The following is a 27,116-nucleotide window of genomic DNA, read 5'->3' on the forward strand; positions in this document are numbered from 1 at the left end:
AGTTAAACAGAAGAGGTGGGGTTGACAGAACACATCAGGGACCTCCTTTGGCTGGTGGAAGTTTTTTGTTTTTTTTTTTAATACTGCAAACGGAATTATTTCTCAACTTACATAGATTTGAATTAAGGCTCTCATCAGCTTGGAAGATCAAATTCTTGTTTTTCCTGACTTCTTATAAACAGATTATTTTAGAATGGGCCAGACTTTTCCTGCCCTGTACTTGACTCTTTTTGGCAATACTGGTTTTGATTAACCAATGTTCATGGTTATTGTGCTGGGAGAGAGAAACTGAAAAATGAAGTGGATGCTATAGAAATGAATTTGAAGTATGCTGAACAGTCTATAGATCTCTCTCAAACTCCTAATAGTGCTCAAGACCAGAATTCACTCTGGCTTACTGTACGAAGTGTTGCATTCAAAAGCTTCTTTACTGCTGTTTCTTGACATCATCAAGCCTTTGGTTCCTCTACTTATAGGCTTACTGGAAGCAATACATAGAAGTGAACAGAGCATAAATAAATGTTAATAGTATGTGCATGCCTACAGAGGGGTTATTTCATTTCTTTTACTGTTAATGATATGAAAAGTGATTTGTTATTGGCATTTAAAATGCTTGTGCTGGTAAGTGTTAGGTGATGTTGTTACATAGTCTTCTACGTTCCTTTCTGTAGCATGCAAGCAAGTGTTCAGTCTTGGGAAAACCTTGTGTGGTGGCAATTTTGTTATGCAAGGTTCTGAGTAGAGGGAACTGTGCAAGCAGCAAGAGTGTTTGCTCACAATCTGGGTCTCTGATTGGACTCAGTTCTTGAGGCAGAGTCATTCTCTGGGGATTGGGCTGAGATTTCTGAAAGCAGGGGTTGCCTGTATGCCATTTGTGTCCATGTAAATAAAGCAAGTTACAGTCAGAATATACTCAAACTCCATGTCCCTGATTTCTTCTCCACTAGGAAGTAGCCCAGTGTTAGCCTGATTTCTTCTCCACTAGCAGGGCCCAGGACATCTGGTAGCTTTCAGCAGAAGGCAGCAATACTAAAGAACTGGTTGCAGAATACAGTAGGTTAACATCCAGCAAGCATACATACACAAAGGGTGGGGAAGGGAAGGGATTTGAGGGCAAAACCAAGTAGCAATTGTGGGGTTTTTTTTGTTTTGTTTGCTTGCTTTTAAACAATTCTGTTTCATTCCCTGCTGCTTTATGGTAAAAAAATAAAACAATTTTGCTCAGATATGGCCTATGACATAAACTCAGTAAGCAGGTTAAAACAATTTTGGAGACCTGACCCCAAATATGAATGATAGGCGGATGTACTTCATAACAATAACAAAAGCTGAATTCAATAGAGAGTTAATTTAACCTTGAATCAAAGATAGACATCAAATCAGTATGTGTATTGTAATTTTTGACCTGCCCTAGGCATGAATAATATTTGATGCATTCCACTTTACTGTGAAGAGCTGACTCTCTCTGTTTGCAGTAGTGCTGCTAGTGAGTTCTGCCCTTATCACATAACTGTGGTTTCTTTCTTGTCTGTCTTAAAAAAAAAAAGTCTTTCTTTTTAGACTGTTTATGGCTTTCTTTTTAGGAATTAAAATTATTTTGTATTGGAGCTGAAAAAATAATACTATTTTATTATATCAAATATCCTCCTATCTCTGTTACCCTGGGATGTACTTCTAGGGAGTATGGCAGATTTTAAGGGTTGTGCAAATCCCCAACACTGCAAATCTTAGGTATTCTAGGTGAATATGTTGCTCAAATGTTTCCTTTCAGATTCGGCCTAAAACCAGAAACCTTAAATACTAATTTAGTTAAGACAGATTTAGCAGAACCGTTTGCAAAGAAAACTATTCAAATGTTACATGCAGATGTGCCTATTACAGCTCAAACTGTTCACTCACATAACTACTCACCTTCTAAACTGCATGCAGTGGGTGTAGCCATGTGGATCTCAGGACATGAGAGACTCAAGGTGGATGAGTTAATATGTTCTATTGGGCCAACTTCTGTTGGTGAGAGAGACAAACTTTTGAGCTTACACTGACCAAAAGCTTGTCCATCTCACCAACAGAAGATTTTTCAATAAAACATATTATCTCACTCACGTAAGGGTGACCAGGTGTCCAGTTTTTGATCGTAAGACCCGATCAAAAAGGGACCCTGGCAACTCTGGTCAGCACCCCTGCTGGCTCCAGTCAGCACCACCAACCAGGCCGTTAAAGGTCCGGTCGGCGGCGCTAAGGCAGGCTGGTCCTTACCTGTTCTGGCACTGTGCTGTGCCCCAGAACCAGCCAGCAAGTCTGGCTTCTAGGTGGTGGCGGGGAACAGGACTCTGTGCACTGCCTCCACCCCGAGCATCAGCTCTGCTTTCCCATTGGCCGGGAACCAGCCAATGAGAGCTGCGGGGGCAATGCCTGCGGAGAGCAAGAGCAGTGTGCAGAGCCTCCTGCCCCCCTTGCCTACTAGCGTCGGACCTGCTGGCCGCTTCAAGGCACACACAACACAGTGTCAGGACAGGCAGGCTGTCTGCCATAGCCCCGCTGTGCTGCTGATCGGGAGCCATGTGAGGTAACCCCAAGCTCCCCTCCCCCCCCCAAACTCAGAGCTGCACTCCAAACCCCTCATTCCCAGTCCAGAGCCCTCACACAGACACCCCACACCCCTGTCCCACCCCGGAGCCCCCTCCTGTACCGTGAACCCCTCATTCCCAGCTGCACCCCAAACCCCTGCTTCAACCCCTTCCTCATTCTGAATCCCTCAGCCTGGAGACCCTTCCTGCACCCCAGAGCCCTTATCCCTGGCCCCACCCCAGAGCCTGCACCCCCAGCTGGAGCCCTCACCCCCTCCCAAACCCCAAGCCCCTTCCCTAGCCCAGTGAAAGTGAGTGGTGGGGGAGGAGAGCAAGCCACCGAGAGAGGGGGAATGTAGTAGGAAGGGGTGGGACCTCATGGAATGGGGTGGAGCCTCTGGGAAGGAGCAGGGCTAAGGTGTTCGATTTTGTGCCATTAGAAAGTTGGCAACCCTACTCACCTTCTAAATTGACAACTCCACGTTAATAAATACTACTAGGAGCCCTGTTTTTCTCTGCATTCTCTAACTATTCTATACACTTTTTAAAAAAAATTATTCAAATGTTTTCATCCTTGAGTACTTTTGTTAATTTTCTTAGGTGTGGTTCTCACGGGTGTGCATCACAGGACTTGTACCTGTCCTCCGTCCTTGAACCACAAGTGGGACTAATTGTCCTCGATACCTGAGCAGTTTTTCCTAATTACTGAAGTGGAACAGAATATTATAGTGCAACATCACTTTTTGAAAATGTGGAGTTTGGTGTATGTGTGAGGATGTGTGTTGCACTCATTCATTCTGACACACTATAATCTGGGCACTTGGCAGCTACTTTCCATCCCAGTCTTTACAGATACTACTACAACTGCACTCCTTCTTGTTACTCATAATAAAATACTGTTGCAGTTTAGTCCTGAAAAATCCCTTTTTATACACAAAATCACAAAGACTTAAGAGACACTGATGTGATCCAAAATGGAATTTTCCAGCTACCCTGTAAATTGAGCCTTTATTTTGTCTAGTATTAAACATATGCAAAGTAAACTATTTCTCACTAATATGCAGAACAAGTTTCATACACACTTTCCCAGTAGCTGTGTTCAGACGCTGCAGTTGCCTTACAAAGAAACCCAGTCAGCTCAACATTTTATTAGGTACCAAATCACCTTTAAAATAATTCAGTAATTTATAAAGTAAAAGTCTTCAACTAAAAGATTTTTAGAGCAAAGAAAGAAGTGTTATTTTAGCATAGGCAACCATTTCTGACATGGATTCACTGAGCTAGAAAATTACTTTAATGCATATATCCGTATACTCACTGGTTTCTTTTATTTCAGTAGAATATATATATATATATATATATATAATATGCTGTGTTTTATACATTTCAAACTTTGGAAACTTTTTCATACTAATGCAATAACATGGCTATTATAGCCTATTTGGTTCTTTTATTGGACTTTTAACAAACACAAGTCACACTTTTAGAACTAGTTGAGTGTACAATTGCAGCTGTTAGGTAAACCTGCGTTCAACTGTGTTCAGCAACTATAAGGAATCTGGTACAAGAAAACATACCAAAATTACATGACTCTAAGGAAGAACGGAGATTATGCAGGACATAGAAACATGCATTGACATTCCTGTTGTACAGGACAGTGGTGGAACTACCATTTTACAATGGAACATGCAGTGGTTATAATGAATGAATAAACAATGAAAAATGTATAGCTCTAGATCAGGGATCGGCAACCGCTGGCACGTGGCTCACCAGGAAAAGCTCTTGGCAGGCCGGGCTGGTTTGTTTACCAGCTGTGTCCGCAGGTTTGGCCAATCGCAGGTCCCACTGGCCGCAGTTCGCTGCTCCAGGCCAATGGGGGCAGCATGAAGCAGCGCGGGTCGAGGGATGTGCTAGCTGCCACTTCCCGCCACCCCAATTGGCCTGGAGCAGTGAACTGCAGCCAGTGGGAGCCGCGATCGGCCAAAGCTGCGGACGCAGCAGGTAAACAAACTGGCGTGGCCCGCCAGGGGCTTATCCTGGCGGGCCGCGTGCCAATGGTTGCCAATCCCTGCTGTAGATTGAAACTTGCCAAGGCATCTATGGAGTTTGGGCACACAACTTCCCCTCTATAAAAGTAAATTTTTAAAATAAATGGGAGTTGTGGGTGGGATTCAGAAAGGGGACTTGGGCTGAGCATTGAGTGCCTATCTCCTAGATGTCCTGCTGCCAAACAGAATTCCTAACTTCAGGTTAGGCCCCCAGGTTTCCTATGCAAACAATGGGGAGATTTAGGCCACTCCTTACTCAACATACTGACTTTTGCAAACCCCATTTTTAGGTGCCTACGTTTGCCAGTAGAAAATGCTGAGCAAGCTGAGGCATGTGGCCTAAGGTCTGCTCTTCAAAGGGAGTTAAGTGTCTAACTCTGGGCTGGAGAGGCATGCCTCCTTCCACTCAGGAGTCACAGCTGTGAACTCTCTCTTGGAGTTAGGTGCCTGGCATCAGGTTTTTCAAGAAAAACTGAGATGGAGGAACTGCTTTTCCCTTTATATCCAAAAGCACAGTCATCAAAGCTTTCACCTTGGATGGGGGAGACCTAGGTTCGAATCCCCAGATGAGTATCCTAACCACTGGTCCATATGGGGTGGGTCTGTCTCAATTGCTAGTGTCAGTGATTCTACTTTGTATAAAATACTTAAGTACTCATGGGGTCAGAGTGAAAGAGAGTGGTTCTGTTGTCCAGTGCTCAGGTGACTCACCTGGGATGTGGCAGAACCAAGTTCAAGTCCCTGCTCCATTGACTATTTAAGTGGGAGGTGGGAGACCTAGTCCACATTAGGCAGAGTACTGATTTGAACCCAGTGCTCCCATATTCTGGGTGAGTTTGCTAAACATCATATAATGAGGGGCATCACAACCTTTGGCTGTGCTTTGTGGCAAGGTGGCCTCTGAGCACATCTTCTTGATTGTGCCCAGCAGGAGAACATCTAGTTTGTGACCCCTGTAGGGGCTTAGGTTTGAGTTAGGCACTAAGCTGTTTGGTGGTGTCAGGACTGAGGAATCTGTGAATATACCTACCAGCAGAAATGTAGGAATCTAGGAGACATCACTGGGGAAATTTGGATACCCATATTGTTAGGCAGCAGCTGAACAGGGCTTCTGAGGATCTAAATTTTTGTTTTAGGGTCCTAAAGTGGCAGATAGGTACCTATGTCCCCCTTGTGAATCCCACCCTGTGTGCCTAAATCCCCTAGTCATATTTTTAAACATTTCCAGCATGTTACAGGCACTCTATTAAAAAATGGCCTGCAGATTCCTGTACACACTTTTAAAGTTGTCTCTTGTCTTTAAACAGAAGTTTACATAATGCAAGAAAATATTGTTCTAGTTTACATCTATGTGGTCCACTGAAGCTGAATAGCACAGAAGAGGGGGGCCCATACATATATTCAAAACAAAAATATAATATGGAAGGGAATGCAGTAAATATGGTAATTGTAAATAATAATCTTAGAGATGAACAAAGCAAATAGCTGTATACAGTACCATGCTTATAGCTGCCACAGCAGCATTTTCTTGCCTTTGTTGCTCTATGGCATACATCCAGATATCTGCTGTGTGAACATTTGCTCCTGGGAGGAGATGAAGAAGAAGGGGTCCATAAGGTTTCCATTGGCCTAGACAACAGAAACATCTGCTGGATTCATGAGCAGCTTGCTGACCTAAATCAGCAGGGAAATTTGCAGTTCATCAGCTCTGCCATATCAGTAGATATTTCATAGACCATAGAGATAAACAAGAAAAGCCAATAAAATAATGTAAGTATTTTACATCAAAATTGAACACATTCAAATATTTAATTATCTATAAGTAAATTATCTGAAGATTTTGTCATGGTTATTTTTAGTAAAAGTCACAGACACAAAATTTCACAGGAACTCTGGCCTGGCCATGACTTCTACTAAAAATAATGGGGAAGGAAAGGAATGATACCTGGATCCTCATTGGGGTGGGGGAGGGATTGACAGCCCCAGCCCATCTGCCACAGTTGTGGGGCACAGGCCAGACTCCAGACCCTACTGAAGCCACGGGGCAGGGTCACAGCAAGGGAGGGTGGGGCAGGGGGTGGCCTCTTCTCCAGCCAAAGCCGTGAGTCAGGGACATATAACCCCTGCTCCGCCCCACCACTGACAGCTGAAGCTAGAGTCAGGGAGGGGCTGGTAAAGTCACTCCAGGAATAAAGCATATCCTTATCTAAAACTACATGTAAATGACACTAACTAGGGCCTATCAACACACAAAGCTCACATTGACTGTTAGGGAACAGTGTTCTGTTCATGAAAGAATGGCAAGATATAACCTTAAATGTCAGTTAAAGGAGTAGGAACGTAGATGGGTGTTTAGTGCTAATGGAAGCACGCCAACTAGGTCCCTCAAATACTCATTTTAATGAAAATTTATAAAATCTGCACAGTCGGTTTATTCAAACTTGTAGACCCACAAAGAGGCCTTCTCAGTCTCTTTTAGAAATGCATAATATTCTGTTGGTGGTGGTTGGGACAGCATTTGCTCTGCATAATGCAGGATAACATTTGAGCGCAATTGTCCAAGTGATGGGAATAAGGGGCCCCATCCTGAACTGATGCAAATTGTCTTAGTTCTGTAACTTTATTTTAATGGAGATATGAAAACTTACAACAGTTGAAGATCTGGCCCCATGGATTTAGTAGCATTTGGCCATTAGTTGAAACTATATCACCACAAGATTCCCAGAGTGAAATCCCTTATTCTGGTTTACTTGTGTAACATTTACAGAAAATATCAAGTTCTGAGTTAAATTAATAGTTGTTTCATTCAGCAACTTCTATTTGCTTAAACAGAGCAATGTTTCAGTAGATCTGGTTTGGCACTACAAAAGACTTTGAACATCAAAGAAAGTAAACATTGACATGATGGGTGAAATCACCAGAAATGAAATCTTTGTGAATGAACAAATGATCAAAAGTGGAAAACACATCTTATTAACCACTGTGGCTTTTGCTCTTTGAAAAACAGAAATGGTTCCTTCAGGGAATGTTCTGAATTGACTCGGATATAGCTACATGTTGATCAATTCAAAGTTATTGAGGTATTGCTTGTTTAGTTGAAAACCATCTGCAGGTATCAGGCTCTTCATCTACTAGGATTGTGTTTTCCCTTTTTCCCCTCTCCTTTTCCAATGAAGAATATTTGTTTATTACCAGAGTTTATTTGAAGGCTTTTTTAATATATATATAGTGATAGACCCAGGCCAGTTGGGAACAGCAGAGGTGATCAGATAGGAGAAAGGAACTAAGATACATGGTGAGGTGTTAATAGGGGGTTTCTTTCAGATTCTCATATTGAATTAGTATTAAAGAGATCAGTCGAAAGTTTGTGAGAAAATGTTTGGGCCTAAAGAAGTTCACATATGATTTGATGTCACTCAGTAAACTCAGAAAATTGAAGGAATGGTGAAGTCCAGTTAGCAAGGAAAGAACACTATTGATTTTAATTGTGTCTCTTACAGAAAGATCCTTTCATGTCCAACCCTAGAACACAGAGAGCAGAATCAAGATCAGTATTTAAATGTACTTTTCTCTTGTTCTGGTTTAGATAAGGAGAATCTGAATTGGGGGAAAGGGAAATTGGCTTTCATTGAACTATCACAAGATTCTCTCTTCAAGCATTTTGAAATATATACCATATGAGATTACTTGAATATTCTGAATACCTACAAAACCACTTGGATACTCTTTATAGTCTGGAATGGGATGGTGTAATGTGTGGTTAGCACACATTTCTTTTTCTTTTTTTCCTTCCCCTGTTTATTGTCTAATAAAACAAATTCCTGCAGTATGCATAAAGGAAGATTTAAAGAATAGATGAGCTTCTGCATTGGGATACATAACTAGAGCTAAGTAGTTCATTGAGTAACATCAATTCATAAAAAGTCAGTTCTGTTAGGCTTAAAGAGCAAACTTGGTGGTCTGATTCAGTAAGTCTGAAAAAATAATTCATTTGCAGGCAATGATACCAGTATATGTATCTGTCAAACCTTCCAGAACAAAGCTCTGCAAAATGTGCATGCCTATAGTTATCTTTTTAACCTTGGGCTGAATAAAGCATTACTGAAACATACACATTCCACAGAATAGCAATTTGACCCAAATGCCTTTTCTTCCATTTTAAAGGAGTGTGTGTGTGTGGGGGGAAGAGAATCTCATTATCCTAGACTAAACCCTGCATCTTTACTCTGTGTCCTGAAGTATCGGACTGACTGTCTATCACTTCTTTAAAAAAAAAAAAAAAAACTTTCTCCAGGTTGACATCTCAATTTAGGACTTAGTTAAGTGATTGAGTCTTCTTGTGAATCTGTCTTTGAATGTGGGAATGTGGTCATAGGTTCCTGTTCACTCAGCTAGCTGCCTTTCAAGTGTTCTTCATGTTGGAAGGGAAAATAGTCGCCTCTAGGTATTGATTATTGACCATTCAAATGGCATTAAAGAAAAGTAGTGTTTTTTATGAACACAAAATAATTAACTTTCTGGACATTATTGAAGTTCCATTTCAGTACTATCTCCTTTCTTTCTGGCAGTTCCCTCAAAGAAAGACATCTTTCACCCTTAAACTCTTTCACTTGTACCATAATATGACTGCTTATTTTTTTCTTTGTTCTGCAAACCTGATATTTGAAGAAAGGATTGCTAGTATGCATGAACACTGCATTGCTTCATGTGGCTTAGTTACTTTTCTCATATTTTTTTCATTGCCACTGAGGGTTTTTGTTTGTTTGTTTTTTGTTTTTTTTTCCAGAATAAAAAAAGTCTGTATTGAGATCCATGTTGATCTTAGTTTAAGTTCCAGATTTTTAAATAATTTGTTTAAAAAAATATAAAATGGTGCCAGAGATGTGTGCTGCTTAGAAACAATTATAGTTTGCATTCCATACAAATAACCATCCAAAGCTTTGGATAATTAACTATTCTTTCTGAACATTTTGAGTCTACAAAACTAGGAAGAAAATCTCACATTATGAGCATTCAGACATTCCACACAATGTTTCCGAATCAGAGTGTACGATAACTTCTATGTTTTTTACATGAATGATAGACTTTTATAGGATAGGCTGCTGGACCACTCTGTCACACTGCAAAATCTCTGATTATCTGTGCAATATCAGGAGGGATCAGGACAGATGAAAATGAGTGAATTTTGGGCACTGCATGATGTTGAACTATATCTCATTAAGATTTTCCAAGGCAAGTTATCCGACCTACCTGATTTAGGCTTTTTTTATGTAGTGTTTAATTGAGGACTTAGCAGTATGGTTTGTAAATATTGCATACTGCTAGTGTAAATATTTTTAAATGATCATAAACACTTTGGAGTTCTACTTTTTTTGTCTTTTTAACACATCTGTGCCATAACTGTTAGCTAAAACCAAAAAAATAAAATAAAGTCAACCTCCAAAATAGCCAACAGAAAACCAAAAACTATATATCTTAAGTATTTAACACATTCAGTCTCACATTTTAATTTCTAACATTTACTATTACATATTTTAAAGCAATATTTGTATAAAGAAGACCTTTACCCCATACTCTGCTAACATGAAGGTACCCAAAGTACTAGCAGCAAAGAATCCTGTGGCACCTTATAGACTAACAGACGTTTGGGAGCATGAGCTTTCGTGGGTGAATACCCACTTCGTGCAAGTAGTGGAAAGTACTACTACACCAAGACAGAGTTAGAGACCATCCATTTTCAGCTTCATTTTTCCACTATTCTGGCTCTCTATCCTCAAGCCTTGTGGAAGATTATGTTGTGTAATTTAGGAAAGCAGAACCACAGGGCTTTAAAATTCTTCCATTTGTTTTAAAATGAATACATTCAGCACTCTATTTCCACCAGTTATAGGGAACAGATTTTCTCCCTTGTCCTTAATATATAGTGGGATATTCTTGTCCAAGAAAGCAGCCACATGTGTAAATTGTCATAGCTGTACTGAAGTCAGTGGAGCTATGCTGATTTACATCATCTGAGGTTCTAGCAAAACATTTGAGAAGCGTTTGCATTTTAACATTTGATATTTCTGTACCATGTGTTTCTATGTTTACTTCATGTGGGGAGAACTGAATTCTTTTCATTCTGGTATTTGGTAATAGTTACTATTCTCATGCCAGAATGTCTCTATTTTGAGATAGAAGAAAATGATATGTTCTAAATTTGCACAGACTGCTGCAGAGGATTTGATGGGACTTGTGTGTGTGTGTGTGTTTTTTTTCTTTTCTTCCTATCTTAGGTACTTAAATGATAGCTACTGTAGTATCTGAGTGCCTCACAGTCTCTAATGCATTTGTCCTCACAATACTCTGTGAAGTAGAGAAGTGCTTTTACCCCCCATTTTACAGATGGGGATCTGAAACACACTGCAACTAAGTTAAGTTGCCCAGGGTCACACAAGAAGTGTGTTGTGGATCAAGGAATTGATCCTAGGTGTGTCAAGTCTCAGGCAGGCACCCTAATCATTGAACCATCCTTCTTTTTATGGAAAGTAGGAAGTTCAGTTCTGTTGGTTGATGATGTGGTGGAAAGGACAAACCATGGTTTAATTTATTTTTTGGTTTGGTAACTTATATTGTGTACCCCAAGTTATGGATAGGTGCCATTTTTTCTTATTTTTTTAAGAAATCCAAAGAAATTAAATAAAAATAAATTCCCTTCCCCACTGCAGTTTTTCCAGCACTGCACATGAGACAATAATTTTATGTCCCATAATCTGGAAGTAGTATAAAAGAATCGATATAAGAATTTATGTGAAATTCCCATCAAATTACAGGCAATAAAACTCTCTAGTTGGGTATATTTTCAGTCTTCCCCCTCCCCTCTACTTTTTCAGCTTAGTTTAAATAAAATTATGTGAACTTTTAAAATTTAAGCTCTTTTCTCTGAGAATATAGAGTTAAAATGGCTTCTAACTCAATTATGTCTTGAATTGGTGGTCTTATTGTTTCCCGTTGGTGGTCTTATTGTTTTCTGTTGCAAAATTGTGCAGCTAGAAATATAGGCTCAAGGGGAAGTTACAAAGACACCTTCCATGTCTATTTTACACATAAATTCCTCACTCTGAAATTAGTTACTATAAATATATACTGTTGTCCATTGGACTACTTTAGCAATTAAGCCTTCCAGGAAAAAAAATTCTAGAATGTTACCCCAAGAACTAAGCATTTTTTTATTTCCAGTATCCCTTTTAGGTTCTGTAGTTTCAGAAGTGAATCCTGCAATATTCTAACTCCTAATTTTCTTTGCAAGTGGCTCTATTAATGGAAAAAATAGTAGTGAGAGAACAGACGCTTTTGACTTGTTCCCCTTTTTCTTTAGTTAGGGATATCAAGACATTCATGCTGCAGATTAAGTATGAGGTATTAGTTTTCCAAATGTGGGACTAAATTGATATAATTCAAAACAGCCAATTAGGAAAGGCCATTCAACCCAGTCAAGGGATTTCTCTGCTTCTAGAGTTAAAGCAAATTCCTATTTCTTTGACCAAGCTGAATGGATGCAATTTAATGTGCATCCTAGATTGTCTGAGGGTTCCTTCCAGGGGAAAAAAGTTTCGGGTCTTTTATGTATAAGTTGTTGAATTGTAGTCTATAGTCTGGTTGTCATTATTGTATCATAAATTTGTAATATCTTTGTTTAGAAATGAAATCAGATACTAGAACCAACACTCATTTCTGCATCTCTCCTCTCCATGTGTCAGTATGCTGATTACCATGCTGCATAGCTTGCAGGATTCTACCTTTCTCTTGTATTTTTGGTATAAACCCTACACATCAAAAGCATTAATTCCTGCTAGAAAACTGAAAAACTAAAAAGTAATATAGTAATATAGATCCTGGACTTTTTTCCATGTTTAGGCTATTTTATAATCATCTACATTTCAGATCAGGATATAATTTCTGCTAACCTAATTGCAACATCTTGTGATGTTTTCTCAAAATAAAGCTTTATATCTCTGGAGAGATTTACATCTTGAGAGATTATATATACATAAAGTAATCCTGAAAAACTGATTAAATATGTTTTGGATTGTTCATCATACCCCCATTGTTTTTAATTTCTTTTGAGCTGTCTTTCTAAGAAAATAAGCCAAAACTAATTTACACTCATGCTCATTGTCAGATAAGCACTGCATCATTTGAAATGGGAAGTTGTCTCCCTCTCCTCACCATTAAAATAATTACCATGCTTTGCATTTGCCTTTTAGAGGACTGACACTTTTTAAGGTCTTATCTAAAACTTCCTGAAATCAATATGAAGACTGCCATTGATTTTAATGGATTTGAATCAAGTCTTTACTTTGTATCTGCCTCAACAAGTCTTGAATTTTCTCATACCTGTGCATATTGGTTTTGGCTGAAACTGGAAGTATTGAAATAATGTGAGGAGATTCAAGTTAGGAAGGATGGTAAAATGAAAAAGATTGTTTTATGGTTCAAGCACAGGACTGAGTATAAGAAATCAGTTCTAATTTCAGTTCTGCTACAGGCTTCCTGTGTGACCTTTAGTGAGTCATATAACTTCACTTTTTATCATAATTTCCACATAAGAAAAATGGTAATAAAATGTACATACCTCACAGGGATGTTGGGAAGCTAGATGCATTGGAATGTGTAAAGCCAATGTGTCAGCAAATTGCTAACGCACTCTACTCACCTGATGTCCCCCACAGTTAGCACCTTGACCCCAAGATACCCTCTTTCCCACATCTACTACAAAGATTTTCAGGATTCATCAACGAACTGTCATATGAAAAGCATAGACAGACTAATATTCACATGATTTTATACTGTCAGCATATATCACCAAGAGCACAAAGGTTTCTTATAGGAATGCACCACTGCAGTGACAAAAGCAAAGAGAACCTTATTCTCCTCTGCCTTTGCAATCCCCAAATCAAGGCCAGCAGAGACCCACTCACATTCACGGCATAGTGAACCAGCTAATCAGCCCAGACTGTGCACCACAAGCCTCCAACTCATGCACTGACCACTGTGAAGAGCTTGAAGCAGAACTCTGAACTGGACTGTATGGTATTAACCACTCCACCAGTCCTGAAGAAATTTGTCCACGTCACATACCAACATACCATGAGTTCTAGAAGCCCTTTGCAACACTTGAGACATCACCTTTGAAAAAAAACAACTATGCTTCCGCTGCCTGGTAAAGGCCTATGGAGAACAACAGTGATCACTGCTAATGGAAATTATCAGTTCCTTCTTTAGAGAAACAAACCTGTGAACTCCATTGAAAAATGCAATAGGTCCCCGTGCCCACACACACACGCACCACCCACAGCATCAGAAAAGCAACCCACGCCACAGGAAATGTCTCTAACTATTGCCCCATCTCTACACCTAGGTAAAATCACTGAGATAGATAGTGACAACTGAGCTCCAAAAACGTGTAACCGATGGGCTTAAGACTAAGGTGCAACACAAGGACAGCCCTAGTAGCACTACCGGGCCTCTAACTAGATAAGAGAAGTATATGTGGAGGAATTAGGTTTGGATGAGAAAAAAGAAATACACCACATAGCAAATCTTTCCTAACATCAAGGAAAGAATAGAGGTGATACACAGAGGCTAAACTGACATATTCTGGTATCTCAATGTTTTTCAACTTGTGTATTTCTGTGTTCCATCTTACCAGCAGGAAGTACTGAAATCTGAGGAAAGAAATTGGGAACACTTATACATTTGTCAAATCAAATAATGTTCTGCATGTGCTCAGTACAGAACATCTGGTGATCCCAAAGCATTTTGTAAGATGAATAAGCACCAATATCCCTTTTTGTAGATCGTGTAACAAGGTACAGAGAGGTAAAATTACTTGTGTGGAGTCATGTAGTAAGTCAAAGCGTGAGTTTGGAATATATATCTGGTCTCCAAAGTCTCAGGCCTGGGGTAATTCCACAGGACTGTGTTTGTTTTGCCCCCTAAGAGAGGACTTCAACAGTACTGTTGTAATTTGCTGCTAGCTTCTCTGGGTTACAAGAACTACTTTTATCTAGAAGACTTCTTTAGAATTTAGTACTTGTTTAGATAATTGACGGCTCAATCCTGCAAGATGCTTAGCACCGTGGCCCCAATCCATGCTTAATTTTAAGTACTGTTGACTTTAATGGAACTGTTCAGATGCCTAAAATTATACACGTGTTTAAGTGCTTTGCTGTATCAGGGCCAGCGCACTCAACATCTTGCAGGAATGATCCCTCCATGAACACAGTATATGAAACCTTCTTATGGTAGTTAGGATCTTGAGCAATTTTTGTATAACAGTTGCTTGTAGAGCACTTGTTTAAACTATTTTTCCTGTTCTTTTCCAATGTGCCTGATGGATTTCACTGCAGTGCTGTCTGGAACCAGCTACTTGGGTTAATGGTATTAAAGTAGTTCAAACTTACTTATTCTGTATGCAAAATATGTTTTAGCCTAAACAACTACTGAGCCAGAACTTGTACACTAGAAGGTTATTTGTTTGGAAAGCCTACTGTAATTTAGTGGAAGTAATAGCATGCTGTGTGTGCGTTCCTGGATTTTTAAAACTTGAATTTAAGCAATAAGAATTGCTATGAGGTTCCTTGAAACATTGGGATTGGGAAGGGGAGAAGTGATGGAAAAATATGACAAGTTTTCTATTTTTTTCTTTATTGTGATTTTTCATTCAGTGGGTATTTTTAATGTATGTGTTTCAAGAAATATCAAATACAGTGGGTGTTATGAAATTTTTGGTGTTTTGTTTGCAGTGGTTAAACTAGTTATAATATTTCCAATATTCCCTATATTCTACTTACCATAAATATTCCATCTCATTAAATATAAAGATGGGTTTTTTTTTCAGGTTACTCTGTATCATTTAGTATATAAAAGAGATGGCTGACACAGAATGTACAGTTTTTGCTCCAATAATGTTTGCTCAAATTTGATATGTTGATGACAACTCTTTTATCCTATATTTCCTTCAGCTACTATAGTCTCATGACAAAGAAACATTTTTATTTTAATAGAGGAATTAAAACTGTGAGTTCATTTGATTTTATTTATTGAGATGACTTTTCCTACAACTGCTGCTAATTTATTTTGTTCAGAATACAAAAATTTAGGCAATAAAGTATTTTAATGTAAATTGAGTGCTTGTGAAGGATGCTGCTTCTGTTTTTTCTACAGCAGCAGAAAGCTTACTCAGTGATGTCCAGTTTATTCCAACCCAGAACTGGACTGTCTACTTGTGGTTGTGAGAGGGTAGTTAATCTTCAAGGTTTTGGGCACTTTTTGCAAGACTGCCAACAAGGCTGCCAGCTGTGGTAATGTTTTTTGTGGGTGCTTGCCTCGCAGGAACTGGAGTAACACCACCAAACTCATTTTGCATAAGCTACTGCACAGCCATCAAAACTTGCCCTGGATTCTATCTTGTCACTATAACCTAGTCAAACAATAGTGTGTGTCTATCACAGGGGTAGGCAACCTATGGCACGGGTGCCAAAGGCGGAAAGCGAGCTGATTTTCAGTGGCACTCACACTGCCCGGGTTCTAGCCACCGTTCAGGGGAGCTCTGCATTTTAATTTAATTTTAAATGAAACTTCTTAAACATTTAAAAAACCTTATTTACTTTACATACAACAATAGTTTAGTTATATAGTATAGACTTATAGAAAGAGACCTTCTAAAAATGTTAAAATGTATTACTGGCATGCAAAACCTTAAATTAGAGTGAATAAAAGAAGACTCGGCACACCGCTTCTGAAAGGATGTCGACCCCTGGTCTATAATTTATTCATGGTTTCTTTGCATAGTTGCATAATTGCACTTGTTTTTAATCATGTTTGCCTTCTGTATAGGCTAAACCCCAACCCCTCGTTTATTTGGGCAGAGTTCTATAATGAGTACCACTAAAATATAATACTTACCTTAAAGTTTTGTGCCAGATCTGTGGGCATTTGGTATAACTACTGGTATATTGTAAGTTAATGTGTTTGATATAATAGTATGACATAAGCGTGAACTTGTCTATTTGTTACATTTAGGACTGTAAGGATATTTTCCACTTTAGGCTTTTCATACTCTTCAGTGCCAAGCTACATGTTGTACTTCTCCATTATAAGAATCTTTATGCCAGTGGTTCTAGCAGAACAAGTAGAATATTTTACTTGTAAGCTTTCCCCACATACACATTAAAAACTGTAACTCTTGCTTTTGTTACAGTTCCTCTTTGTGTCTTCTGGACAGTGTAGAGTCCATTGTATAACAAAGTATGTGCTGATTTCACAAAATTGCTCTTTATAATAAATATGTAACTGGAAATGTGTATAAGAGGTATTTTGGACAGCTTCACCTTGTCTTGTTTTCAGCAGATTCTTAATGTGCTCTATAACATTTTGGGATAAAATCATAATAGTTAGAGATGTGAAAGGACTATTACATCAAGTCTATCCCCAAACAAGTTCAGGTGATACTTCCTAATACCACACTTGTTCGTAGACTAAATGCCAAAACTGGCAAGCAAAAGCATCAAGAAAATTATCAAATAATTTGTAAGCTACCCTATCTTTCTGGCTTAAAAAAAATTCTATGTTGATTTCAAAAGAGAGTTTCAGAGTTTTTTTAAATATTTCCTGCTTTTAGCAGATGTTATAAATAGTCTAGGTTTTTAGGTACATTTAACCATGTTCTTCATAATAAGAACCATATATAATACGTTGAAGCATCTGTGGTCAGGGTTTTCAGTTTGTGTGTCCGAATAGGAAGGGATAAGGATTGTAGGATGCTTCCTAGAAGATAATTAATATTAAATAATCTGCAGCTCTTAAATTTATCCAGGCTATGTCTCTGATACAGAGAACATATTTTTGGTATATCTTTTTTTTCCCCTTTGGTAAGACTATTACATCAAATTCAGACTGTGCAGGCTGTGAGAAGTTAATGTAATAAATTTTGTTCTATAACTTTCATGTAATCGGGATTTTTTGTTTTTGCTTTCTTTAATCCCCTTCAGGCAGCCAAGGGCAATTTCCACTCACACAGAATGTTACAGTTGTTGAAGGGGGAACAGCAAATTTGACCTGCAGGGTTGATCAAAATGATAACACCTCCCTCCAGTGGTCAAATCCAGCTCAACAGACTCTGTACTTTGATGACAAGAAAGGTGAATATATTTTCTTTAATAATTTTGAAATATTTTATGATAATTATCTTAAATGAGACAGATCATTCATTTATTCCCAGACTGTTTTAATATGTACCTGTATTTATGTTAAATATTAAATATTTCTGTTTTCTAGGCATAAACTCTAAAGAGTAATTAACTCATATTTTTTTATTAAATATACAGAGTTTGTTTCTAACTCTCTCTTTGATTGAAGTTATTTTTGTAATGTATATCTTATATGATTTTCTTTGCCTAAATTAAGTGGTTGGAGGAAAAGAACAACATTTTTCATGATTATTGCAAGCTGAGCTGGAAATCCTTGTTAAGATGTATTTTGAAGGGCGGGTTAAGGAGTGCTGTGTGAGGAGGGGATGTAGTAGTCTGTAAGCACCATATCTTGTCTATGGTAGTTAGTGGTGGAAGGATAGATAGTATTTGGCTCAAGTTTATTGGATTTTGTTTGTTTTTAAACAATTAGTGTGCAGTTACCATCAAATGGTTATTCAGCCAAACTACTAATCAATTAGTTCACTTTTATATTTACTGCCTGAGCTTTACTAATTACATGATCCATAGGTTGTGGTGGTGGTCTGCCCAGATGAAAAAAATAGCAACAATTTCTATTCCTTTTCATAAGACAAACATTGCTTATTTAATAGGGTTTACTGCCAAGATCTGTGCATCCATCTAACCTGAATAAACCAAGAAATGTATATTTTGCAGTAAAATGTTAACAAGGGAATGCCCTTAGATTTCATACATAAAAACATTTGAGAATTAACAGAGCTAAATTTCATAAAATCTGTTTGGCTTCAGAACTGCAATAACCTTGATGTTGGCTCCAGCAGTAGCAAAGCTTGATAGAGTTTATATTTAATCCTTCAGTGAGGACTCAGTTCTGCAAGATGCTGAATACTCTGGCCCATATCCAGCAAATGGGAGTACTCAGGAGCTTAAAGTTAAGCACTGATTAAGTGTTTTGCTGTATGATGGCAAAGGTGCTTAGCATCTTGTGGGATCAAGCTTGAAGAGCAGGTTTTGTGTGGATCTGTGTACTTGATTAAAAGCAGATTTGAAAAGCAGTTGCATTATATCTACAGAACCTGCGATCAAAATATTTTCAAACTGAATAAGTGTCATTGCTACTAATATAATAAGCAAAACAGAATCTAATTAAGATACTGAAATGGTTCCTTTTCCCTTTGTGTAACTATTTTTTAATGTGTAATCACTGGATTTGCAATTTCCTTTGAGTCTCAAGTATGCTCTGGATGTTGGATTAACGATACATAATGAAGGGTTTGTCATGTGTTAATATTCCTAAAACCCAATCCTGCAACCCTTACTCCTGTGAGTAATCCCACTGCTTTTATGTAAGTAAGGAATACCTGTATAAGTAAAAGTAGTGGCTTTGAGCTCTTTTGTAGGTGAAACCCAATATCTAGAACTTCTATACATTTAATGACATTTTAAAAGAAGTGCAGCAATAACATTTATGAGTGGTTTGTTGCATAGTATTTGTGAGCAATTTATATTCTCTACAGAAGACACAGTAGGCTAAAGACAACTTAAAGAACTGCAGTTTTCACTGAACTTTAAGTTCTGTTCTTAGACTCTGAGGAATATGTGCAGATTTATTTGCAGAGGAATTTACTGTGCATCTGTTACACAGGAAATCTGCTAAAATGATCCAGAAGGATGCCTGGTCCTTAAATCATGCATCTTCAATTATTTTACATTTATAAGGTATTGCATCCTGTTCATGTGACAATCCCATCCTTGATTACACTGCTGGGGGAAGTGAGCAGCAGGATAAAATGCCATGCAGAAGTCATTGCCACTCTCTCCCCACTTTTTCCAACTCAAATAATGATTTCACAGCTTTAATCAGCAGCTCTGTCTATGTGTGCTTCCACTTATGCCTAAAGGAAAGATTTCTCCCTTTGGGTCTTGTATTGCTAGGATGGAACTCTAGCTCTGAAAGCTTAGGGTACGTCTACACTACGGGATTATTCCGAATTTACATAAACCGGTTTAACAAAACAGATTGTATAAAATCGAGTGTGCGCGGCCACACTAAACACATTAAATCGGTGGTGTGCGTCCACGGTCCGAGGCTAGCGTTGATTTCTGGCGCATTGCACTGTGGGTAGCTATTCCGTAGCTATCCCATAGTTCCCGCAGCCTCCCCCCCCCCTTTGAATTTCCGGGTTGAGATCCCAGTGCCTGATGCGGCAAAAATCATTGTCGCGGGTGGTTCTGGGTAAATGTCGTCAGTCACTCCTTCCGCTGGGAAAGCAACGGCAGACAAGCATTTCATGCCTTTTTTTCCCTGGATTGCCCTGGAAGATGCCATAGCATGGCAATCATGGAGCCTGTTTTGTCTTTTGTGACTGTCACCGTATGTGTACTAGATGCCGCTCACAGAGGCGATTCAGCAGCGCTACACAGCTGCATGCTTTTGCTTTTGCATGATAGCAGAGATGGTTATCAGCCATATTGTACCATCTACCATACCATAAATTGGTAATAAGATGGGCATGGCTACCAGTCCTTTTGCACTGTTCCATTTGCTGCTGTCATAAGTGCCCCTGGCTGCTCTTAGCCAGGGGCGCAAAAGCCAAAATTGGGAATGACTCCCTGAGTCAATCCCTCCTTTTTGGTATCTAAAAATAGAATCAGTCCTGCCTAGAATATGGGCAAGTGTACTAGAGAACCACTGTATCAGAGAACCAGAGAGCACAGCTGCTCTGTGTCAGATCCTGCATAGATTATGAGCTGTATGCTATTCACAGGGGGTGCTCCTGCAACAACCCCACCTGTTCATTCCATTCTTCCCCAGCCTTCCTGGGCTACCATAGCATTGTCCCCCCACTTGTGTGATGAAGTAATAAAGAATGCAGGAATACTTGTTAGTGAGAAATGAGTGGAAGGCAGCCTCCAGTTGCTATGATAGTCCACATAGGACATTAAGGAGTGTGGAGGAGAGGAGCCCAGCATCCTGCTGCTAGTCCAGGGGCAATTGAATCTTTTCTTTACACATGAAGGGTGGGGGCTGATGAAGCTCAGCCCCCTGTTGCTATGATGATGATGGTTATCAGCCATATTGTACCATCTACCAGGAAAAATTCGGGCCAGGCGCCCTTGCTCGACCTGCCGGATGCTAGTCCGCATGGGTACCCGTCCTTTTGCACTGCCCCCTGTGCCAATCGGCTGATGATGACGATGGGTATCAGTCTTATTGTACCATCAGCCACCCATGGCGGGGGGGGGGAGCAAGGATGTTGGTGTTGAGTGCTGCACCATCGCGTCTATCTGCAGCATTCAGTAAAGATAGGGTGACATGTAAAAGAGTCAAGACAGGATTGTTTTCCCTTTCACTTCTGGGGGTGGGTGGGGGGTGTGCGTAAATTGCCTAGCTATGCCCTGACCCACCGCGGACACTGTTTTTGACCCTAGAAGCATTTGGAGCCAAGAATGCAAATGCTTTTCAGAGACTGCAGGAACTGTGGGATAGCTTGAGTCCTCCAGTCCATGAGCGTCCATTTGATTCTTTGGCTTTCCGTTACGCTTGCCACGCAGCAGTGCGCTGAGTCCCTGCTATGGCATCTGTCTGGAGATATTTAAAAAATGATTTTGAATTTCGTCTTCTGTAACGGAGCGCTGATAGAACAGATTTGCCTGCCCTTACAGCGATCACGTCCGCATCGTCCATGCTGGAGCTCTTTCTTTATTTTGATTTTTAACTGCATCACCACCCGTGCTGATCGGAGCTCCACGCTGGGCAAACAGGAAATATTCAAAAGTTCGCGGGGCTTTTCCTGTCTACCTGGCCACTGCATCCGAGTTCAGATTGCTGTCCAGAGCGGTCAGTGGTGCACTGTGGGATACTGCCCGGAGGCCAATACCTTCGATCTGCGGCCACACTAACCCCAATCCGATATGTTAATACCGATATTAGCGCTACTCCTCTCGTTAGGGAGGAGTACAGAAACCGGTTTAAAGAGCCCTTTATACCGATATAAAGGGCCTCTTAGTGTGGACGGGTGTGGCGTTAAATCGGTTTTACGCTCCTAAAACTGGTTTAAACGCGTAGTGTAGACCAGGCCTTAGAAGGGTATCACTCGGAGACAGCATTAAGTCCATCCTGAGGCCAGTGTTGAAGCAGAAGTCTGAGTCAGAGCCCTCTCTTCTTACAGGCACTTCATTTGTGCCCATTTAGGCACAGAGAGCTTACTCTTAGGTGCAGTAGATCTGCTTCATCCATTGATTCCAGTGCCCAGACATTCAGAGATCTCCACTGGTTTTGGCCCTAGCTGCATGACACATCTCTCTCCCTTCATAGCCATGTAAACCTCCTGGTACAGTTGTGTTTATCAGACCCATAAAATCAGTGGAAAAGAATAGGTGGAGACAGATGGACAACTCTTATAGGAGTTGGATCTATGAAGCTCACTCTCACATGAGATCAGAAAGACCACAGCCCCTCCTCATTCAGAATTAAATTAAAAATAATACATGCCCTTGACTTAACATTCCACCAATAAATTATGCACCACCATGCCACACACACGCACAAACTAATCAAACTATTTCTTCTATTCATTGGAAGGAAGAGAGAGTGCCATTGTTATTTCTATTTTTAAATACTTGGAAGATGCTCAGGTACTACTATAGATGGGGGGCCAGATGTGTATCAAATACATGCCTGGTGTGTATAGAAGCAGGAGAGTAAGCTAACATAGACAGTATGCAATAGAACGTGTTCCAGAAGCAGAAAAGTTACCTGTGGATGAGGAGGTCTGAAATGCGCTCTCCACTACACTGTTCTTCATGAAGGCCCTAATGTTTGCAAAAACTAGAACTAAAAGATGGTGATACAGAGGGACCTAGAGCCAGGCTGTCTCATCCAAAGACAATTTCTGATGATAAAAAAGACATGTTTAATGTAAATATAGTTTATTTTTGTGAATTAAATCAGTGAGGTATTTGAGAAGAAGCATTACCTACTTGATTAAGACAATGGGACTGGATGGGAGGAGATGGTAACATTATTGGATTCACCTAATGGTGGTACTATTCAGGGCTTGTGTAAATGAACACTTTGGTAAGGTGACCAGACAGCAAATGTGAAAAATCAGGACAGGAGGTGAGGTGTAATAGGAGCCTATATAAGAAGACCACCCCAAAATTGGGAGTGTCCCTATAAAATCGGGATATCTGGTCATCCTAGTTTGCGGCACGCTGGGGTGAATCTACCCCACATTACTGTGTTCCTCACTAAGTAACTCTGTGGGTTCCACTGACACACACTAAATGTTCCCTAGTGTGCTTTAATCTACTCCCATTTCAAAGTGTGATAGTCAAAACTGACTGAGAAATGTTTAGTGCACAGCAGCTGGGTCCACCTGGAGAGTTTGTGTGTGGCAGGCTAGCGTGGGGTAGATTTACACATGAGCTTTCAACAAAATAAGTGGTCATTTAGACAAGCACTGGGAGACTTCCAAACTTTGTGACTGAATAAGCAGGCAGCTTGATCTCAAAGAAATGCTGATAATTAGTTTTTATGCAGTTGTCTCTTCAAATCTGAACATATCATTAAAGTTGGTCTTGTTTGCTCGAGTGTCTCTCATTCTAGAATAATTTAGATGTAGTGCTACTGCCTACATGTTATATGCCTATAAACAAAACATGGGAAAACATTAGAGACTTGGATTCTGTTTTTAACTTGACTTATTGTTGTACCTCACATTCCTGTGTCTTTGGTCAAGTCACATAACAGATGTCTTCATTTTTCCATCAGAAAAATGGGACTAATAATGAATACCTTCCTCACGTGGGTTTTGTGAGATGTAAATAACTCGTGTTGGTAACATTGTCCAAGATTCTTGGCTAGAAGGTTCAATAAAAAAGTCACATTATTATTTACTCATTTATGAATTATAACTATTCATTGTTTGCAACTAGAACACCAAAGATATTAATCACATTTTCCTTTCACGTCATAGATACATATCAAAGCTTAACCCACACCCCAAATTACCCTAAAGTAAAAGCAAATACTGTCCATTAATATCAATTGCATATATATATAGTTGACGCACAGGAAGATTTTTGTGTTCAAGGATGCTTTAAACTCAGCTGATTAAATATTTATGAATAAAATGAGTTACACAAGTAATATTTTAGCTTGAGATGTTTGATGGTGTGCTTATATAAAATTAAAAGGAATAGAAAATTATGAATAGATTTTTCTTTCAGGAAAAACAATGACCTATTTTAATGACCTGTTTATGTGAATGAATATATCAGTTAGTTAGGTTTTTGTTTTTAGACTCTCATGGCTTGGATTGGATAAAATATTTGTTAAAAATTTGAGACTAGAGTGTGATTAATCCAATCTGGATATGCAAAGAGTGAAGTGGCGGGGGGGGGGGGGGGGAGCGCGGCAGGCAATGAGCCTTTATCTTCTTTATGGCCTGAAAACTATAAGACACATCTAGATTAGGAAAACTGATCTGCTGCTAGGGTGATGGGGAAACCGGTGGATGTGACTTTAGCAAATTTTTTATATGGTCTCCCACAGTATTCTTGCCAGCAAGTTAAAGAAGTATGGGCTGGAAAAATGGACTATAAGGTGGATAGAAAACTGGCTAGATTGTCGGGCTCAACGGGTAGTGATCAATGGCTCAATGTCTAGTTGGCAGCCGGTATCAAGCGGAGTGCCCCAGGGGTCAGTTCCTGGGGCCAGTTTTGTTCAACATCTTTATTAATGATCTGAATGATGGGATGAATTGCACCCTCAGCAAGTTCATGGATGACACTAAGCTGGCGGGAGACGTAGATACGTTGGAGGGTAGGGATAGGGTCCAGAGTGACTTAGACAAATTGGAGGATTGGGCCAAAAGAAATCTGCTGAGCTTCAACAAGGACAAGTGCAGAGTCCTGCAGAAAAGGACCTGGGGATTACAGTGGATGAGAAGCTGGATATGAGTTAGCAGTGTGCCCTTGTTGCCAAGAAGGCCAATAGCATATTGGGCTGTATTAGTAGGAGAATTGCCAGCAGATTGAGGGAAGTGATTATTCCCCTCTATTCAGCACTGGTGAGGCCACACATGGAGTATTGTGTCCAGTTTTGGTCCTCCCTCCCACAGTAGGGATGTGGACAAATTGGAGAAAGTCCAGCAGAGAGCAACGAAAATGATTAGTGTGCTGGGGCACATGATTTACGAGGAGAGGCTGAGGGAACTGGGGTTATTTAGTCTGCAGAAGAGAAGAGTGAAGGGGAATTTGATAGCAGCCTTCACCTACCTGAAGGGGGGTTCCAAAGAAGATGGAGCTAGGCTGTTCTCAGTGGTGGCACATGACAGAACAAGAAGCTATGGTCTCAAGTTGCAGTGGGGAAGGTCTAGGTTGGATATTAGGAAACACTATTTCAGTAGAAGGGTGGTGAAGCACTGGAATGGGTTACTTAGAGGTTTTTAAGGCTCAACTTGACAAAGCCCTGGCTGGGATGATTTAATTGGTATTGGTCCTGCTTAGAGCAGGGGGTTGGACTAGATGACCTCCTGAGGTCTCTTCCAACCCTGATATTCTACGACCAGGACCAGCTAATTTAAAAAAAAACACATAACTTTACCTGTTTTTAAACAGGACTTGGCAAATAGTGAAATCCATGTTATTTAAAAGGTGTGAACTAACATGCTTTAAAACATAACCTATTTTCCTAGTTTAGACTTGGCACCATAGTTTCAGGACAGGGAGAGACCAACAACAGTAGCTACTCCTTCAGTGCTCTTAGGCCTTGTCTTCCCAGGGAAACCAAATGTAGATATGGCCAGAGTCATTCTGCTTCTTCCCTCTCCCTACTGCTACTTTCCAGCTCTCCCTTCCTCCAAGCTGTGGCTTAAAAACCGCATGTAGCCCTTTGTTCATTAATTCTTCTTAATTTACCTTCATTTGAAGTGTGTGTGTGAAAATGAAAGTAGACAACAGTCTCATTTTACCAATAAGTACTTGGCGAACTTTTCATTGGACAAACAGTTGCACAGAACCACTGCAGGTAACAGCTATTTGTTGAAGAAGACAGTCTTTACTACTAGTACATCTTCACTTTTGGCTGTAGAAGAGCATTTATTCCAAGAAAATATGAATTCACAACTCACCATGTGCAAGTTAAAATTCTTAGGCAGCAAATTATATGCTGCACATGAACAGGTTTTTTCACCTACAAAATTTTCAATTAAAATGAATAATTACCATAGAAACCTCTGTATCACATCATGCACACAAGTATCCTTAATTATAAGGCTCCCTTTCAAAGAAGCACAACACACAACAATGCAAAACTGGCAGAAATGTTTTTTTTTTAAAATGAACATATGTGAGGGGTTTTTAAAAAATTATTTTCATCTGTATTTCTTAAAGCAGTGGTTCTCAACCAGGGGTGTGGGGCCCCCTGTGGGGCTGCGAGCAGGTTTCAGGGGGCCGCCAAGCATGGTGGCCATTAGACTCTCTAGGGCCCAGGGCAGAAAGCTAAAGCCCCACCGCGAGGGACTACAGCCCAGGGCCACACCACCCAAGTCTGAAGATGAGGCCTGTAGGCAACTTAGCTTTGAGATGCCCACTGTGATATGAGGCCCAAGCAACTGCCCTGCTTCCTACCCCTTAACGTCGGACCTGGCTTTTATGTGCAGAAAAACAGGTGTTGTGACACAGGTGGGCCGTAGAGATTTTATTGCATGTTGGGAGGCCTCAGAAAGAAAAACGATGTGTGTTAAACGATGAAAGATGGGCAGTAAACAGAGAGGCATAAGGAAAGTGCTGGGCCAGAGATGTTTGATAAAAAGAAGATTTAACACAGATCGCTCATTTAACTTTCGGCCTTCTTTTTATAGTCTAATATTTTATACTTATTTTGGTGGGAGTGATGGCTTAGGTAGAGAGAGATCTTGAAACAGATGAAGACCACGTGTACTGTACAACTAAATGATGGCTAGTTGATGTGAGTTTGTTTGATCTGATCAGTTTAGTAAATGATGCGCTCAAATTATTTTGAAGAGACTGGTATCTGGCTAGCATACCTCAGTGTTTTTGTTCAGTCTGCCAAACTAAACTGGAGGAAATATATGCTCTTTACTTTGACAAGGATTTGGCATGTCTGTTGATAATAAAATGTGCACTTCTGTTGACACTGATCATAATTAGTTTGCCATGAACTGACATGCCAAATCTTTGTCTGCTGCTAATCATTGTTGGGTACATTCTCTCTTACGCTGTCATCAAATAAATAGCACTTTGATGCCTTAGTAACA

General features: G+C 39.8%; 1 protein-coding gene across 7 annotated transcripts in view; it reads left to right on the forward strand.

The window, feature by feature from the left end:
- The window catches only part of CADM2 (cell adhesion molecule 2), a 1,013,511-nt gene that overhangs the window by 739,307 nt on the left and 247,088 nt on the right, over positions 1 to 27,116 (forward strand). For all 7 annotated transcript variants that reach the window (XM_039483428.1, XM_039483451.1, XM_039483441.1 and 4 more), the window contains one exon: positions 17,650 to 17,799. In XM_039483428.1, coding sequence (XP_039339362.1) covers positions 17,650 to 17,799 — 150 coding nt within the window. The remainder of the gene's footprint in view (positions 1 to 17,649; positions 17,800 to 27,116) is intronic.

The sequence above is a fragment of the Mauremys reevesii genome, linkage group 1, assembly GCF_016161935.1.
Source record: "Mauremys reevesii isolate NIE-2019 linkage group 1, ASM1616193v1, whole genome shotgun sequence".
Lineage (NCBI taxonomy): Eukaryota > Metazoa > Chordata > Testudines > Geoemydidae > Mauremys > Mauremys reevesii.